The sequence below is a fragment of the Acipenser ruthenus genome, chromosome 4 (assembly GCF_902713425.1).
Source record: "Acipenser ruthenus chromosome 4, fAciRut3.2 maternal haplotype, whole genome shotgun sequence".
Lineage (NCBI taxonomy): Eukaryota > Metazoa > Chordata > Actinopteri > Acipenseriformes > Acipenseridae > Acipenser > Acipenser ruthenus.
In genome coordinates this window covers 5,425,001-5,443,299 of record NC_081192.1, presented here as the reverse complement: position 1 = coordinate 5,443,299, position 18,299 = coordinate 5,425,001, and the positions used below count along the sequence as shown (strand labels likewise).

Here is an 18,299-nt window from a genome sequence, read left to right as displayed (position 1 = left end):
CTGATGCACTGGAAAATAATAACCTAGGAGGTGGGACTGCCTCCACACAATACAATTATAAAACCACAAAGGGCCTTGGCTGCTCAAAGCGAGCATACTCCGTGTTTGAGCTCCTGACGGTACAAGAAGCTGGTATGGTTGGATCAAACACATATACACTTATTGCCTTTGTTTGAAGGGGCCCAGCTTATTGAGATGTGCTGGGGCAGAAGGTGATGGGATAAAGATTTAAAAACAGACTTTCTTGGGTTCAGCAGCTCAATATCAAGGTGCTTGGTGATGCTTCCTTCACAAACACAGCAGCGTTTTAGTTTGGCGAGACCGTGAGAGGAGCTAGTTAAATATTTTCTGTCTCTCTGCCCATAATTAAGTCAGCTAGTGCAGCTGCATTAGACAAGTCCCCTCTACAAGACAACCCTTCTCATCATCCGTCTGGTGTTTCCAGGCACAGAGTCACAGGGAACAAAAGGGATATAAAACAAAAGCAAAACACACAAAATAAAACAAATCAAAAAGATACTTTAAAAAAAAAAAAAAAAAAAAAAACAGAAGATGAGAGCAAATTCATTTGTAGCAATGCCTCTCTCATCATGCACAAAAAAAAAATCTTTATTTACTGTTTTTTTTCTTTTCTTTCTTTTAAACTTTGGAGGCACAACTAGTGAAAATGTGACTGGCTCAATGTATTTTAAAGGACTGCAACCAAAATTGCTTAATTGAAGACATATAGCTCAGTGGAGTTCCATTTGTTCCCAGTTTTACAGCAGATGCACGGAGGGGGAAACAAGAAGGCTATGTAACTGTAACAGTTTGATTGAGACAGGATGACAGACAGCCATTAGCTTTGAGGACTATGGTACGTCACACTACTGGCAATACATAATGATATAATAAACCCTGACATTCAGAAAATCTGGCATGTTAAGAGCAATCAAAGCCAGAACTGTGCACACCCAGATGCCACATGTTTGAAACCCGGTCGAGCTGAATTACTAGCGTGCCGTTCTGAAGATCCCACCGAGATTACCGTGTGGAGCAGCCATGGACAGAAAGAAAGAGGACTCCACTTAGTGAATGTGAATTCTATTAAAAGAAAACACTTTCTGCTTTGGCTGGCCAGATATTGCTGTTTTCTGATCATCAGATTAAAAACGTAATTGGTGTGTATTTTTTGAGGGGAGGGGGGGGATATTTCACATCTTTATAAAATTCAACAGCCTAAAGTAAACGTCATCAGATATTAATGTGGAGGGGTTGATGACAAACTTCTCAACAATTAAATGTAAAAAAATTAAAATGTCCAAGTATGGTTTCGGATGAATAAAACTTAGGGAAACCGAGAATAGCAGAAGCAGCTATAAAAATTGTATCACTAATCTAATTTGGCTGAAAACTTGACACGTTTGCTTTCGTCCCATATGCCCCATTCTTCAACGAAAGATTGACTGACTACTTTTGGTTTCTGCCACTGTACCAAAACACAGGCCTTTCTGTGGCTTACCTGTACGGGGCGATTGGGAGGAGTGCTTATAAGAGGAGCAGGTCCCATGGCTGAGGCGGCAGTCAGGCTCCTCTCCCTCTCATCCTGGTAGATGCGGTCCCGTTCTGCCTCTGGCAGCTGCAGGAAGTTCTGCATTGCCCTCAGGTTGACCAGCAGAGACTGAGAGGCAGTCTTGGGGTCCTCTTCCTTTCGGAGGATTTCTGAGAGCAAGCCCTTTTGTGAAATAAATACGCCGTCAATATATAAAAAAATTAAAAAAAAGAAACCCTCAGCGCTGTTTTCCCACAGTATGAACTAGCAGACTGACTCGCTAATCATCCTCCTTTCATTTCCGCTACATTTCAAATTTGAAGTCAGTCCTGTGGAAGAATAGGTTAGTAATTACTTAGGTAGCAAGGAAGAAAGCCTGCATTGTGTCCTTAGTTTTATAAAACTTGTCTTACATTCTGAAATTCTGAATCTGGATAACTGGTATAATTTCTTTTAAGGACCTAACCTACCATGAAATCCTGACAATCAAACAATTGTAGGAAGCTAATACTAAATAGCATCTCTGGAACACTGAGAAAAGTGTTACACTGGAGTTTGCACTTTTCATCATGAATAGACAGAGCTCAGAGTTAAAACGATTCTTTGATAGCTCATGCCTCACTTGTTTTGTTGGTAGGTACTGGCGGCTATACTCTTTTGGCAAACACAACTAGCTAGGAATCACTTGTGTTGTACAGTATTTAATATTATATATATATATATATATGTATTACACACACACACCTCAAATTATTGGCACCCTTGATAAAGGAGCGAAAAAGTCTGCATAAAATACACAGGTAATGAGCTATATTTTATGCTCAAATATATGGGAAAACCATATTCTTTTATTCAAATACAATTGCTCAGAGAAAAAGTTTATTAACAAGTAATAAAAGATTCTCTCAAAAAGATAAGTGTCACAATTCTTGGCAACCCCTAAAGATTCTTATAATTAAAATCAAACAAAATTAAATCTGCATTAACATTCTTCTTCTTTAAGTTCATCTCAGTCTTAAGGAACTGTATTGTGGCCTTCCATGGCTTCCTGTTTCACTGGGTTATAAAACTGAGGTAACACGCATATGAAATCCATTTGCCATCCATCACCATGGGGAAAGGCAAAGAACTCACAAATGAAAAGAGACAAATGGTTGTTGACCTTCATAAATCAGGCAATGGGTACAAAACAATAGTTAAAAAACGAAATATACCACTTACCACTATTAGGGCAATAATTAAGACGTTCAAAACCACTGGAACAGTGGTAAACTTGCCTGGTAGAGGATGCAAATGTATCTTGCCCCCACGCACAGCGAGGCAGATGGTTCGGGAGGCAAAGGGAAATCCAAGGGCCACAGTTGGAGAATTACAGAACTTGGTTGCATCTTGGGGTCACCAAATCTCCAAATCTACAATTAGACGCCACCTCCATGCCAATAGGCTATTTGAAAGGGTTGCCAGAAAAAAGCGCCTTTATTGAGAGCAACCAACAAACGTAAGCGCCTGGAGTTTGCTAAACGGCATTGGCACTTCGAATGGAACCGGGTGCTATGGTCAGATGAGACGAAAATAGAGCTCTTTGGCCACGCACACCAGCGGTGGGTTTGGCATCAAAAGAAGGATGCGTGTGCAGAAAAGAACCTCAGACCTACTGTAAAATATGGTGGTGGATCTTTGATGTTATTGGGCTGTTTTGCTTCCACATTTTAGCCAAAAACCTGGTTGCCTCTGCCAGGAGGCTGAAACTTGGCCGCAAGTGGATCTTCCAGCAAGACAATGACCCCAAGCACACATCAAAATCCACAAAGAAATGGTTAATTGACCACAAAATCAACATTTTGCAATGGCCATCTCAGTCTCTGGACTTGAACCCCACTGAAAACCTGTGGTTTTAATTGAAGAGGGCAGTCCATAAGCGCAGACCGAAGGATATCAAGGATCTGGAAAGATTCTGTATGGAGGAATGGTCTAAGATCCCTCCCAATGTGTTCACCAATCTCATTAAACATTATAGAAAAAGACTCAGTGCCATTATCCTTGCAAAGGGAGGGTGCACAACGTACTGAAAACAAGGGTGCCAATAATTGTGACACTTCATTTTTTTTGGAAATAAATTTATAATTTGAGAAATGTGTAATTTTGGTTGATTCCACTGAATCATTAATAAAGTCAAATATATTCCACATGTTGGAAAATTACAATATAGCTCAGTACTGGTACTATTTATTTTATACAGTCTTTTTTGCTCATCTTTATCAAGGGTGCCAATAATTTTGGAGGCGACATATGTATGTGTATGTGTATGTGTATATTTTATATATATATATATATATATATATATATATATATATATATATATATATATATATATATATACACACACACACACACACACACACACACACACACACACACACACACACTTTAACTTATTAGAAAAATAAATCACCTTCCAAAACAGCATTTGTGGCAATACTCTTAAGGGACAACTAATTGAATTTATATTTAACCAAGATTTTTCCACATAGTTTTTAATGTTTTAAATCATGAGACAAATACTGGTAGTCTTGGCAGTCCCACCAAAATGTGTTGATTTCTTTCGAACAGGAAGGGTTTGCCTTTGCAGGTTATCTTCTTTTTTTTGTAATGCCAGTAAGGTTCAGGTTAATAGGGCTGGCATCTGGGAGTACACACGTGTTAAACAGCAGGCATGGCTGTAATACTGCACAGAGATACAGGACAATCTCAATGACAAGGCTTTCACCCCCCTCAGTGCTTTCCAGCTGCAAAACTAAATACAATTCGATTTAGGTATTAAATCAATTTAAGAATGTCAACGGCAAAAAACTATGTCTTTTCATAGTTGAAACACAGCTCTCCTAATTTCACTGATGCTGTCACAGGTTAATAGGATATAAGAATGTTTGTGCCATTTATTGGAATTAAAACAGAACCCCAATAGGTTTAAATGGGAGGCAATATAGTTATAATGTGGTCATTATGAAAAAGAAAACATTTGTAATAGATAAGTTTTATTTCTGTACAACATTTCCACCTCAACTGGTGGAAAGGTTTCCTGTTTTTTTTAAACAAAACAAAACAAAACAAAAAGCAACACAAAATAATCAAAAGTACACACAGAGTTTTGCTACCACACACATTTCCATCAGGCCTAGCTGCAGAAGCAAAGTGTCATTGGTAACTGCATCTGCGGCTTGCTATGTTAAGCCCTAATTGGGGATTGATTCACTGTTGGAAGTGGTCATTAAAAGGCTGCTCCCCGATAAAAGACAAAATTTAAAAAAGTAGGAAAGGGTTCTGATATTACTAATCCATTTAATTTTTTTATAGCTCCAAACCAATAATCTGGAGATACAAAAAAAAAAAAAAAAACAGGCATTTACAGAGTTATTATTATAAAACATAAACATAAGTTATTATAAAATGTTACAGCAAACTTGAAATCTGCAGCTGTTTAAGAGCTGAAAACAAGTAAAAAGGTCTAATTAAGCAAATTAATAGTTTAATTAAGGGTTTAGTTAAGTAATTGAGAACTCAGTTGGAATGAAAACCAGAAGACAGCGGGGTTGGGAAGCCCTGGGTTAATCACTAACCCCGATAAGCCTCAAGGGTACTAATACAAAAGACACGATCATTTCTAGTTTCCTTCACTGTATGGTCTGAACCAATATGTACACTGTGAAACCCAACACACAATACTTGACCGGGAGATTGCCAGGTCTTTATATTTATATATATATATATATATATATATATATATATATATATATATATATAAAACAACAACACAAGGACCACTTTACAAGTCATTACAAGCAACATTCATTAGAATGTTGCACAAAAATGTACAATAAATATTATCAGAGATTTCAAAAGCTCAATATGAATTCTTTAAACTGTAGATAAATTAAAGAAGCGGCCAATTTGCACAAAAATATCGCCTGTTGGGTCTCCACTTATCTCCTCTTTGAACGAAATCACTGATTCAAATAGATTTTTTATCAGCCTCACAACTTCAAAGCTCCTGCAAAGAAACGTGGTTTGTGCAACCTCCCAAAAAATATGCATCACATCTTTAGACGTTCTCTTTCTTGCCATAAACTGAGATCACATGTTTTAGTGGTGGTCCGTGACCAGGCCCCACCTACCAGCCCGGATGTTTGCCAGGTGTACTGGAGCAGAGGCATTCTCACCTGACGACAAACAAAGTCATCATGGCAGTCAATCTTAAGAAATTAAAGATGGACTGTTTTAATAATTCATTGTAACAACAACAACAACACAGCTGGTTAACTCAAGGCCATAATGAATAAATAAATCAACTCAGGTTGAGAAAAATAATATAAAGGGGATCTAAATTTGCCATCAACTTTTATTTTTTTGGTCTGGGCCTGTATTCTGTTAAAAGCTATGGACTTGTATCATAAGGCTTAAATGACTGTGAATGTACACATCCTTTATTGTGAAGGAAGTTCCAAATCCATGACTAATGTGTATCCTTTCTTTCATACACAATGCTAGTTTAGAGACGGTTTTTAATTTTGCCATAAAGGATTATTTCCCCCATTTTTATGAATTCAGTTTATTCATTTTCAGAATGGTGCAGTCAGTCTTCGGAACATCTACAATGTACTAAGCGTGCCCCCCCCCCCCCCCCTTTCCAATTCGATGGAAACTCTGTGGCTTGATAGAGTTCACATCTGATCACAATCTCCAGCAAAACAGCTTGCAGTATGTACATGCAGTATTAAGAGTTCATTCAACTCTACCACAGTTAACACATCTAGGTTTTTCAGTATTAACTAAAAGTATTGATCTATGATTACACACCACATTATTTCTCAATACTCTAGAGCAAACAGGGACACATTCTAAAATATGCTAATTATTACCTTTAGTTGTTTATATAAAAATAAAAAATAAATAAAACCACGAAGCCCACATTAACCAAAATCTGTCTTATTTTGCTTCTCTCTCTAGGCCCATAAAATCAAACGTCAAAAAGTAGATACAAATCTCAACTTGTTTGATATTACAATTTTTTGAGATTGAGATTAAAGTGAGAACCTAACTCCCCCTTTTTGCATGCATTCACATGGAAGAGGTTCTCTAGAGATACAGGTATATGTAAACATGGGCCACATAGTTACGCATGTAAGCATAGACAGACGGGCACCACTTTATAGCCACAGATTCTGATACATAGTCCCGTTTAAACATGTACACAGTCAGGCTTAATGATCAGCGGGGGACAGCAATGCTACCAGCAGCATCTGCATACCCCCTAGCTAAGGATAGAAACACTACAGGATTGGTTTTGTTTCCATGAACAATCAAGTCACAATGACTTGCAGTTCACTGCATGCAAAAACAGCAGCTCACAACAAGTGGTTCCAATATAGCTTCCAAAGACTCAGCCAATCAAGTGTCAGTACTCCGAAAAAGACGGCCGCCATTACCTACATTAACATCACGTGGAACCAATGAAGGATATGAAGATTAAGCATTAGTTTTCCCTTCCAACCACCAGACAGAGTGTACAGCTATGGCCAAACGTTTTGCATCACCTAGAATTTTAGGATCGAGACATCATATAAAAACAAAATGAACATAATTTAGATCTTTTATTGAACATGTAATCAAAGAAACTACAAAAATATATTGTAAAGTGTCTACCAGAAGCCAAAATTGTAGTATAGTATTTCATGTTACATTTCGGAACGTCACAAATGCCAACGTAACATTATTCAGCACGTTTCATGATTTTGTGAAGCAAAATGTGTTAATTGTACAGGGTGATGCTTTTGGCTATAGCTGTAGTTAGGATCCCATCAGTCTCCAGAACTTGTGCCATGTCCACAAACCTTTCACTGGTTGAAAAGTTCAAGATATTGAAGTTCTAATTAAAAGCAATATACCCCAGACTGACAGTGGTCCCAAAACACTGGAGCTGGGAACCGCTGTGCTTAGCCGCCATGCACCTTTGTAAGAGAATAACAAAAGCATTAAAAAAGAAAGAACAAGTTCAAGGTCTTACCTGAGTTCTGTTAAAAGCCACACGTGCAAACACTGCCTGGGAGATCCCTGCCCGCTTCAGCTCGTCACGAACCCACTGGTAGACTTCGGAAGACACCTCGCTGTTGGAGGAGACTTGCTGTTCTAGTGGTTTGTTCAGGGAGCGGCTCACAGGAGGGTGGTTTAGGTACTGCTGGCTGAGGGACTGCTGCGCCAAGAGTCTGTTCACTGCATACTGCTGGTTTAGGAGCTGGGCCATGACGAGCTGCTGGTTGACCAGCTGTGGGCTGATTGGCGTGGATACAAGTCCAGGGTGCAGGCTGGGTAACTGGGCCCGCACCGGGGGCTGCCCGCCGTGAGAAAGCTGGGCTGGGGAAGGAGGTTGCTCGGCCGTGCTCCCGGGGATTGGCTGCTGGCTGAAATTCACATGGTTAGCACTGGGCGGAGAAAGATCAGAAAGGCTTTCCATTTCAGCTGCAGGGTGGAAAAGAAAGAAATGCGTATTTATAAAAAAATTAACAAAAAAAAAATTATATATTATATATTTTAAACTGTTTCAACACTACAGACCATGTTATATGTATGTGAAAGATAACTGGGGTCTCAGGTATGCCCATATATAAAATGTATATAGTTATATACACATCATTCCGTAGTTACGGGGTGTGCCAATACTCGCATTTACCTTTAAGAATTTTGTCGACAGGTATTAAATAAATCCATTCACCCATATGTTGATTTCAAAACAAGAAAAAAATTGACCTTCCATCACCTTGGCAATTGCATACCAATCAATGGCAATAACTTCTGCATTGTGTGTTTTAAAAGCCGTTTGGAAGCAAATTTCTCATCCGGGGTGCTGACATTGTTACTGCCGTACCAAGGCCGTAATATGTTGCAAAACTAGCAAATGCAACTTATTTGCCATGTAAATGTGACCTTTCTTTCAACCTAAATGAAGAGCTGCAGCTGTGGAGACTGGGAGATGTATTTCTTTGTCAAGTTTAATCAGAGATTACATCTTGCCTAGGACTACAATCCCACAATTCACTGCAGAGATCACATTTCTAAGAACAGTAAAATAAATGATTTCAAATCAGAAGTATAAAAAGAAAGTGAATACATATAAAAAATCGCTTAACTATAAATGAGTTTTAGTAAGTTTGATTGACAAGTTCTATATTAAATAACACTGTCAGATTGTTATTGAGGGATACTAACTAACCGTGCAAACAAGGGAAACTGAGGAACTGCATTGTTTTGTGCAGAGTAATAAACACATTTTATTCCATTTGATTAATACCTAACAACTTCCAATTTCTTAAAGTTAATTACTTTAAATATACGAGTACAGGCACACTCCTAATAAATAGTGTTCGAAATAAACGTATTGAAGAAAAGATTATACCTTGCATATTAAATTGGACAGAAGAAGTGATGCATGAAGAATCCCACCTATTTCTGCTTACAGTACTGTTACTGTGCCATAGATATTTTTATATTCAGAATTGAAAATCTAATAGACATTTCACTGGGGATTTGATTTATAGATTGTCAGAAGTTGTCAGTTTCTGTTGCTTAAATGATCAAACAAGAAATCTCTTATTTCTATAAAAGTCCTGCAGGAAAAAGCAGTAACTTCTAAACTAATCCAAGAATGTGTGTTTTCTATTTCTTTAAATACAAAACAAAAAACAAACATGGAATAACATTATAAAAGTGGGGCTCAGCTTGGCATATTTTTATATTATATATATAAATAAATAAATAAAAATAAAAGGTGACCATATGGCTGTGTCAGTGGGACAGTTCAGGTTTTTCAACTCACAACCCAATGTATTCTGGTAAGCGTAGTCCTGCTTCTCTTAAAAGGTAAGAATGGTACCTGAGACAGGTAAAGCGCGAGTTGAAAAACCTGAACAGGCCGAAACTGTCCTGCTGAACACTGAGCCATATGGTCACCTTTATATATATATATATATATATATATATATATATATATATATATATATATATATATATATATATATATATATATATACACACACACACACACACACACACACACACACACACACACACAGTGCCTTGCAAAAGTATTCAGACCCCGGACCAATTCTCTCATATTACTGAATTACAAATGGTACATTGAAATTTCGTTCTGTTTGATATTTTATTTTAAAACACGGAAACTCAAAATCAATTATTGTAAGGTGACATTGGTTTTATGTTGAGAAATATTTTTAAGAAAAATAAAAAACTGAAATATCTTGCTTGCATAAGTATTCAACCCCCACACATTAATATTTGGTAGAGCCACCTTTCACTGCAATAACAGCTTTAAGTCTTTTGGGGTAAGTATGTACCAGCTTTGCACACAGTGTCGGAGTGATTTTGTCCCATTCTTCTTGGCAGATTTGCTCCAGGTTGTTCAGGTTGGTTGGACAACGCTTGTGGACCGCAATTTTCAAATAATGCCACAGATTCTCAATGGGATTGAGATCAGGACTTTGACTGGGCCACTGTAGGACATTCACCTTTTTGTTCTTGAGCCACTCCAATGTTGCTTTGGCCTTGTGCTTGGGATCATTGTCCTGCTGAAAGGTGAATTTCCTCCCAAGCTTCAGTTTTTTAGTGGACTGAAGCAGGTTCTCTTGCAGTATTTCCCTGTATTTTGCTCCATCCATTCTTCCTTCAATTTTAACAAGATGCCCAGTCCCTGCTGATGAGAAGCATCCCCACAGCATGATGCTGCCACCACCATACTTCACTGTAGGGATGGTGTGTCTTGAGGCACGGGCAGTGTTAGGTTTGCGCCACACATAGCGCTTTGAGTTTTGGCCAAAAAGCTCTATCTTGGTCTCATTTGACCACAAAACCTTTTCCCACATCGCAGCTGGGTCACTCTCATGCTTTCTGGCAAACTCCAGACGTGCTTTCAGATGGTACTTTTTGAGTAACAGCTTCTTTCTTGCCACCCTCCCATACAGGCCAGTGTAATGCAGAGCACTTGATGGTTGACTGGTGCACCATTACTCCACTCCCAGCCACTGAACTCTGTAGCTCCTTCAAAGTGATTGTTGGCCTCTCTGTAGCTTCTCTCACAAGTCTCCTTGTTTGAGCGCTGAGTTTTGATGGACGGCCTTTTCTTGGCAGTGCCTGGGTGGTGTGATGCAGCTTCCACTTCCTGGTTATTGATCCAACTGTGCTCACTGGGATATCCAAACACTTGGATATTATTTTGTACCCTTTCCCTAATCTATGCATTTGTATTACTTTATCTCTAACTTCTGTAGAATGCTCTTTGGTCTTAATTTTCCTTCAGATTCACAGCCTGACCAATGATCCTTCCACAGTGGGGTTTTTATCCAGAAAATGTGACAGCAACTTTAATGGTTCACAGGTGGAGGCCAATGGTAAGGTAACTGTGTCCTCGTTAGGGCAATTTCTTTCATCGGTGTAAACTGGGAGCTTCCACAGCACAGGGGTTGAATACTTATGCAAGCAAGATATTTCAGTTTTTTATTTGTCTTAAAAATATTTCCCAACATAAAACCAATGACACCTTACAATAATTGATTTTGAGTTTCAGTGTTTTAAAATAAAATATCAAACAGAACGAAATTTCAATGTACCATTTGTAATTCAGTAATATGAGAGAATTGGTCAGGGGTCTGAATACTTTTGCAAGGCACTGTATATATATATATATATATATATATATATATAATTACACACACACACACATATAATATATATATATATATATATATATACACACATACATACACAGTAATGTGCAAAAGTTTTAGGCAGGTGTGAAAAAATGCTGTAAAGTAAGAATGCTTTCAAAAATAGACATGTTAATAGATTATATTTATCAATTAACTAAATGCAAAGTGAGTGAACAGAAGAAAAATCTAAATCAAATCCATATTTGGTGTGACCACCCTTTGCCTTCAAAACAGCATCAATTCTTCTAGGTACACTTGCACAAAGTCAGGGTTTTTGTAGGCATATAGTCAGGTGTATGATTAAACAATTATACCAAACAGGTGTTAATGATCATCAATTGAATATGTAGGTTGAAACACAATCATTAACTGAAACAGAAACAGCTGTGTAGGAGGAATAAAACTGGGTGAGGAACAGCCAAACTCAGCTACCAAGGTGAGGTTGCTGAAGACAGTTTACTGTCAAAAGTCATACACCATGGCAAGACTGAGCACAGCAACAAGACACAAGGTAGTTATACTGCATCAGCAAGGTCTCTCCCAGGCAGAAATTTCAAGGCAGACAGGGGTTTCCAGATGTGCTGTCCAAGCTCTTTTGAAGCACAAAGAAACGGGCAACGTTGAGGACCGTAAATGCAGTGGTCGGCCAAGGAAACTTACTGCAGCAGATGAAAGACACAACATGCTTACTTCCCTTCGCAATCGGTAGATGTCCAGCAGTGCCATCAGCTCAGAATTGGCAGAAAACAGTGGGACCCTGGTACACCCATCTACTGTCCGGAGAAGTCTGGTCAGAAGTGGCCTTCATGGAAGACTTGCGGCCAAAAAGCCATACCTCCGACGTGGAAACTAGGCCAAGCGACTCAACTATGCACGAAAACACAGGAACTGGGGTGCAGAAAAATGGCAGCAGGTGCTCTGGACTGATGAGTCAAAATTTGAAATATTTGGCTGTAGCAGAAGGCAGTTTGTTCACCGAAGGGCTGGAGAGCGGTACACGAATGAGTGTCTGCAGGCAACAGTGAAGCATGGTGGAGGTTCCTTGCAAGTTTGGGGCTGCATTTCTGCAAATGGAGTTGGGGATTTGGTCAGAATTAATGGTCTCCTCAATGCTGAGAAGTAAGGGCAGATACTTATCCATCATGCAATACCATCAGGGAGGCATCTGATTGGCCCCAAATTTATTCTGCAGCATGACAACGACCCCAAACATACAGCGAAAGTCAATAAGAACTATCTTCAGGGTAAAGAAGAACAAGGAGTCCTGGAAGTGATGGTATGGCCCCCACAGAGCCCTGATCTCAACATCATCGAGTCTGTCTGGGATTACATGAAGAGAGAGAAGCAACTGAGGCTGCCTAAATCCACAGAAGAACTGTGGTTAGTTCACCAAGATGTTTGGGCCAACCTACCTGCCGAGTTCCTTCAAAAACTGTATGCAAGTGTACCTAGAAGAATTGATGCTGTTTTGAAGGCAAAGGGTGGTCACACCAAATATTGCTTTGATGTAGATTTTTCTTCTGTTCACTCACTTTGCATTTTGTTAATTGATAAATATAAACTATTAACATGTCTATTTTTGAAAGCATTCTTACTTTACAGCATTTTTTCACACCTGCCTAAAACTTTTGCACAGTACTATATATATATATATATTATATATATATATATATATATATATATATATATATATATATATATATATATATATATATATATATATATATATATATATATATATATATAAAAAAGCAAAGCTGCATACTTCATGCCTTATGCACAGCAAACCAGTCTGTAGCAACCTCTTTGGTTCCTCACTTGGCAGTTGAAATGATAACATTTATAATGTCCACATCGGTATCACATGAGCAGCGAAAAATGCTTAGACATATACTAGGGCAATGACAATTTAAAACAGTACTGGAACTTAAAATTTGACCCTGGCACTTAAATCTAAAACTAGGTAGGTGAGTGCCAACATGACATTCAGGAACTTCTAAATATAGCCGGTAGAAGAAAGTTACCCAAGTATCACCAACGTAGAAATGACCAAACTAATTACATTTTTGTTTTGAACTTTGAGTTTGAACTATTCAGCAGCAATTGCACTGTTAAATAATAGGTGAGCTTATTAAATCAAATCGGATATATAATTGGTAGGTCTACTTAATATAATTGTTTTACCTAATTAAATATTACTTATTAACTATCATTTGGAAACTTGTGTGAACTTGTACTCATGAAACTCTGGCTCTAGCTCCAAATATGCAGTAACTCGCATTGAAGACAAATTTGTATTATACCGTCACTACTTGTCATCTTAGGTTTGTTTTATAAATTGGGATTCTAACACGAACCAATCACCATAATTCTAGGACACTAGAATTAATAGTTCACTTTGGCAAGTGGGCATTCAACCTTCATAATGACTCTCTTCATTTTATTATGTCAAGACTGGGTTCGTTTTGACATCCAGATAGCATAAAGCTACCCGAGTAGTATTTTAATGCTTGCAGCTCTACTGTATCCAATAGAGCTATGACGCTTATCCTTTTAAATACTATAGCGTGCATGGGGTTGACCCTCCCTGCCTTGAACTAGCACTTAAGTATATAGGAAATACGTAAGGAAGGCATGAAGTGTTTTATTCACCCCACATAGGGACAGAGCCATGCACACTTCTAGCAACAGGGAGTCTAGTTTCTCAGGACTGGAAGAGGCACGAGTTCGTATTGGTTATGACACTACAGTACTCCTCCCAAGAAACCACCTCCCTAACCTAACCTTCAACATTGGATTGCCCATGTAAACACAAAGTAAAGAATCACAGCTGTAAACACTCCCCTTTGGAGGCATGCCAGTACCGCCTCACAGTGAACCCATATGATCTCACCACCTATGAGGTCTCCATTGACTGTAATAGGGCTGCTTTTATTCAGTCTAATTCCTCGCCGTCCTCCTGAAGGGTCACTCACACACACACACACACACACACACACACACACACACACTGGGCAGCCAACAGGGGTCCCCAGTTGTGGTTTCTATTTTCTCACCTACCTATTGCAGTGGCTCTCGGGCTGTCTTGGAGAATGCATGTCTCCAGGTATCCTTCCAACTGGGAGGGCTGGCACGTTACTGTGCAGATACACAGGCAAAAAAAATAAATTAAAAAAATTAACTATGCTTTTTAATATATCGAATATTATTACATGCCACTAATGAGAACTAAACCTACAGTAACAGCCCCAAGACACAAATTGAAAAAAAAAAATAATAATACACTTAATATTACAAATATTAGTTATACTGAATCTACTTCAAGTATGGTTAAGACAAAGAAAATGACCCAGTTTGTTAGAAACACTGCATAAAAATGTGTACCGACAGTATGTGAAATAAGCAAGTTAGCTACATATTTTAATGTCTCTACTTGAGCAAAAAAAGATATGAAAAAAAGAAATGTTTCAAAACAAGATCCTACCCAATCGTTTGACCAAACGACAGCTGAGGTACAGAAGAGCTTTGGTTAAGCAGTTCTAATGGAGTATTCTTTTTCTGCGTCCATTACGCTTTGTTTATAACAAGGTTTAAAAATAAGCGTAATGGATGCTTTGTTGTCATGGTTACTTGTGTAAAGAATAAACATGGTTTTGCTACATATTTGCTAAAATAGGGATGCTATCTTTCCCTCCAAAAACCATATTACTCCAATCTCATTACTTCTAGCTGACATGACATCTAAATCATTCATCTGATTTTACTGCGGACACTACATTTAAAATGACCTCATTACAAAAAAATAATAATAATAAAAAAAAATAATAATAATAGCAGCAAATTAACGGTAACAGATGACAACTCAAGGTATGATGGCATGATTACCAGCACAACATATCTATCTAATATATATATATTCAATTTCATTTTTTTGCTTACCCATCATATCTTTTGTTTTCTTGAAATGTTTATACCATCTCCCGAATTCGTGACATTTTGCTGCCGAGACATTTGCATAGTAAGTGCTGTTCACAATGGAAGAAATCATACTCTGCAATAAAGAAGAGAGCGTTGGTACAAGAAAGACGTCTCGTTCCATCAATTCATAACAACTGCAATGCTGTAAAACATTCAGTTAAAGTACACTAGCATGCACCCTGAGACTATTAAACAGCTTTTTGATTTGGAAACTGCTAACAATACATATTTCACTACAAGTGCCACATGCCTGTCCGGCAACTTTTTATATACAAAATGTCCCATTTCTACAAATGCCACCAAGCCTGATGAAGCATAAAGGACTTTTTTTTTTTAATAGGATTGCAACACTATACTAAACTAGTAGTGCTTACTTAAATAATAATGTGAATGAAAATCAGTGTTATTAAAAAGTTTGGCCTCTGGAAACAAATATTAAAAACAGGCAGCTGTCTGTTTTCCACCTTCTGCTTCATTCTGTTTAAAAAAACCCAAAAAAAACACAAGCCATGCCCATGAGAAATGTTCAAGTGACACAATGAATGGCCCACACTACTTGCTTAATTACCAGGCACATATGATAATGCACCTTTCATATAAAAGGTAAGGAATGGAGATAAAAGTAGGAGCTATCTAATTTTTTTAAAAAAATTTTTTAAAAAAAGCACAAACAAGAGATGTATTTTTATTAAACTGAAGCCATTACTAACACCTTACAGGCCTGAGGGTGAGTAGCAGAGAGCTTGTTTTGACTGTTATAAATATTCAAAAAGACAAAACCATCTGCTTTCAAATTACAGGTACACTCCCATACTATTAGTATACAATCTGAACATTAAAGCATTATTAGTCCTCTGGGTTTCTATAAAAATCATATGCAATAACTGTTAAGTGAAGTGCACGAAGCTTAGCTGTCATTTTATTTATAAATTATTTATTCACATAAGCAATGTTCCCTTGCAAACTGAAAAGGTAGGATACTGTTTGTACTTAGTTAGGTTATGATAGAACTTGAATGCATTGTACTCTTTGACTGTACATTAATATACAAGGAAACTGGAGATAGCAAAATACAGTGAATTTTCATAAACAACTTTTCACTGGTTCATCACTCCATTTTTTTTGCTTGTAAACGTCTGGTTTGGGAAATGCTGGGCATATTTAAATACATATTGAAATGAAAGAGATACATTTGACCAAATCAAATAAAAGTATTGAAATTCTAAACATGCACTTTTAGCACCAAAGAGAGATGTCATACTCCACTACCCCCCCCTCCCCTCCGCCCGTTTAATTATTTAGAGATGTAATATAACTTTGTTTTTGTGTTTATTTTAGATTAAACCAAGCAGACTTTAAAATAATACATCTAGAAGATGGTCAGATGTTTTCTCATCTACAAAAGGCACAGACCAAACACATCCTGAGCCAAATCTAAACATTTTATATAATTCTTTTTTTTTTCATAATGGTATATAATCCAGTAGGAACAATGTCTTATACATCAAAGCGCTGGACTTTTCTAAAAATAAATAAATAAATAAATAAATAAAGCTGGCACTAAGCTTTGAGGCATTTAACACTGGATTTACTGAAGCAGTAAATGACATTATAACAAAATAATATTTTAAAGATGTTCAAACTGCAGTGTAGAACAATCTGCATTCATCATTACCATTATTATCGTTAAAATATTGATGTCATGAATCTCAGCAGGGTCTGCTTAAGACTCCAGTATGCTGTACCAGTGTCTTGACACAGATGTTTTAATAAATGCATTTCATTAATCACACTTCCCATGCAATACATCATCATACCGTCTCGGCTGGATTACTATACTAGTGCCTTGTCTTCCCAGCAAAAAAATGCAATTGTTAGTATTGCCTCAATATTTAAATCAACAGGTACTGAACAGTGCACGGCTTCTTTAACTGACTATTATCAGCAACCTTATCACAATGCCCAGGAAGAGACAGAACACATTATCAGACTAAACCATCTCTTACTTTCCCGTAACGGGTGAGGTTTGCAGATATATATATATATATTTTTAAATAAACAGGTCTACACATGTCTAATAGATCTCCAGATATTTCTCTATTCAGCTCCCAGTATGCCCCTTAACAAAACAAATGCTGCAAATCCAAATTTTAACCTTTCCACACTATTGACGCCAATAGGCTGCAACTTAACCAACCCAGCACTTCTGTTTCTATCAGCTCCAGAAAGCAAGCCAAAGACAGTTTTGATGGCAATTTGCTGCTCCTCAACTAAACATCTGCTCTTTCGGGGGCCAGGAGTGGGGGTGGGTGGGGTTATTTGTTGCCAGTCTCAAAGGGGGTGAGCGAGATCTCTTTGGAGACAAGTGATGAGCAAGACAGCCCAGTCAAATAAGAGTCAACATGCATCAATGAAACAAATGTAAAAAGGGGACACAATACATACATACATACATAGATACATACATAAATAAATAAAATAAAAATGAATAAACAAAAACATTGCTCAGTGTCAATTCATACAACCCCCTCCCCATTATGATAAGCAAAGTGGTTATGGCCATACACAAAGTGAGATTACAGTTCCTGGACTCTTGATCTGAAAGCATCAGCTTACTACATGACTTCTGAATAAGGCAGTGGCTCAGACCCACTTTCAAGATGTGATGAAATTCAGGATGATTCCATCAATGAATTTCAGTTTGTTAACCTCTCTCCTGGGGATTGCTGCAGTGAATGCCAGGCAATCACTAATCTTACAAATAGTTGTCAATCATTCTTTGCTAGTCATACATGGTCTTTCCTTTATGTTATTCCCTTCCCTTTCTAGTCACCCACAAAGCATAAAAAGCCCACCAGCTCACCTGCTGTTGAATGAGCTTCACTATGATATTATGGGAATAATGTGTAGAGACTGGTTCGGCCAGTAGTGTAACATTTTATGTTTGCATCCATCGGGTGTGAACTCTGCAAGGCAGTCAAATCCACAGGGAAATTCTTGCCATGCAAATATTAAGT

At 37.7% G+C, this 18,299-nt stretch overlaps 1 protein-coding gene across 8 annotated transcripts in view; it reads right to left on the bottom strand.

Moving 5' to 3' along the window:
- Nucleotides 1-18,299, bottom strand: part of LOC117400317 (DNA-binding protein SATB1-like) — a 53,063-nt gene that overhangs the window by 14,330 nt on the left and 20,434 nt on the right. For 6 of the 8 annotated variants that reach the window (XM_034000092.3, XM_034000093.3, XM_059021551.1 and 3 more), the window contains exons 6-9: nucleotides 15,244-15,355; nucleotides 14,365-14,442; nucleotides 7,593-8,044; nucleotides 1,502-1,714 (exon numbers count right to left, since the gene is read on the bottom strand). In XM_034000092.3, coding sequence (XP_033855983.3) covers nucleotides 1,502-1,714; nucleotides 7,593-8,044; nucleotides 14,365-14,442; nucleotides 15,244-15,355 — 855 coding nt within the window. The remainder of the gene's footprint in view (nucleotides 1-1,501; nucleotides 1,715-7,592; nucleotides 8,045-14,364; nucleotides 14,443-15,243; nucleotides 15,356-18,299) is intronic. The other 2 variants (XM_059021559.1, XM_059021565.1) reach the window with 1 other exon arrangement.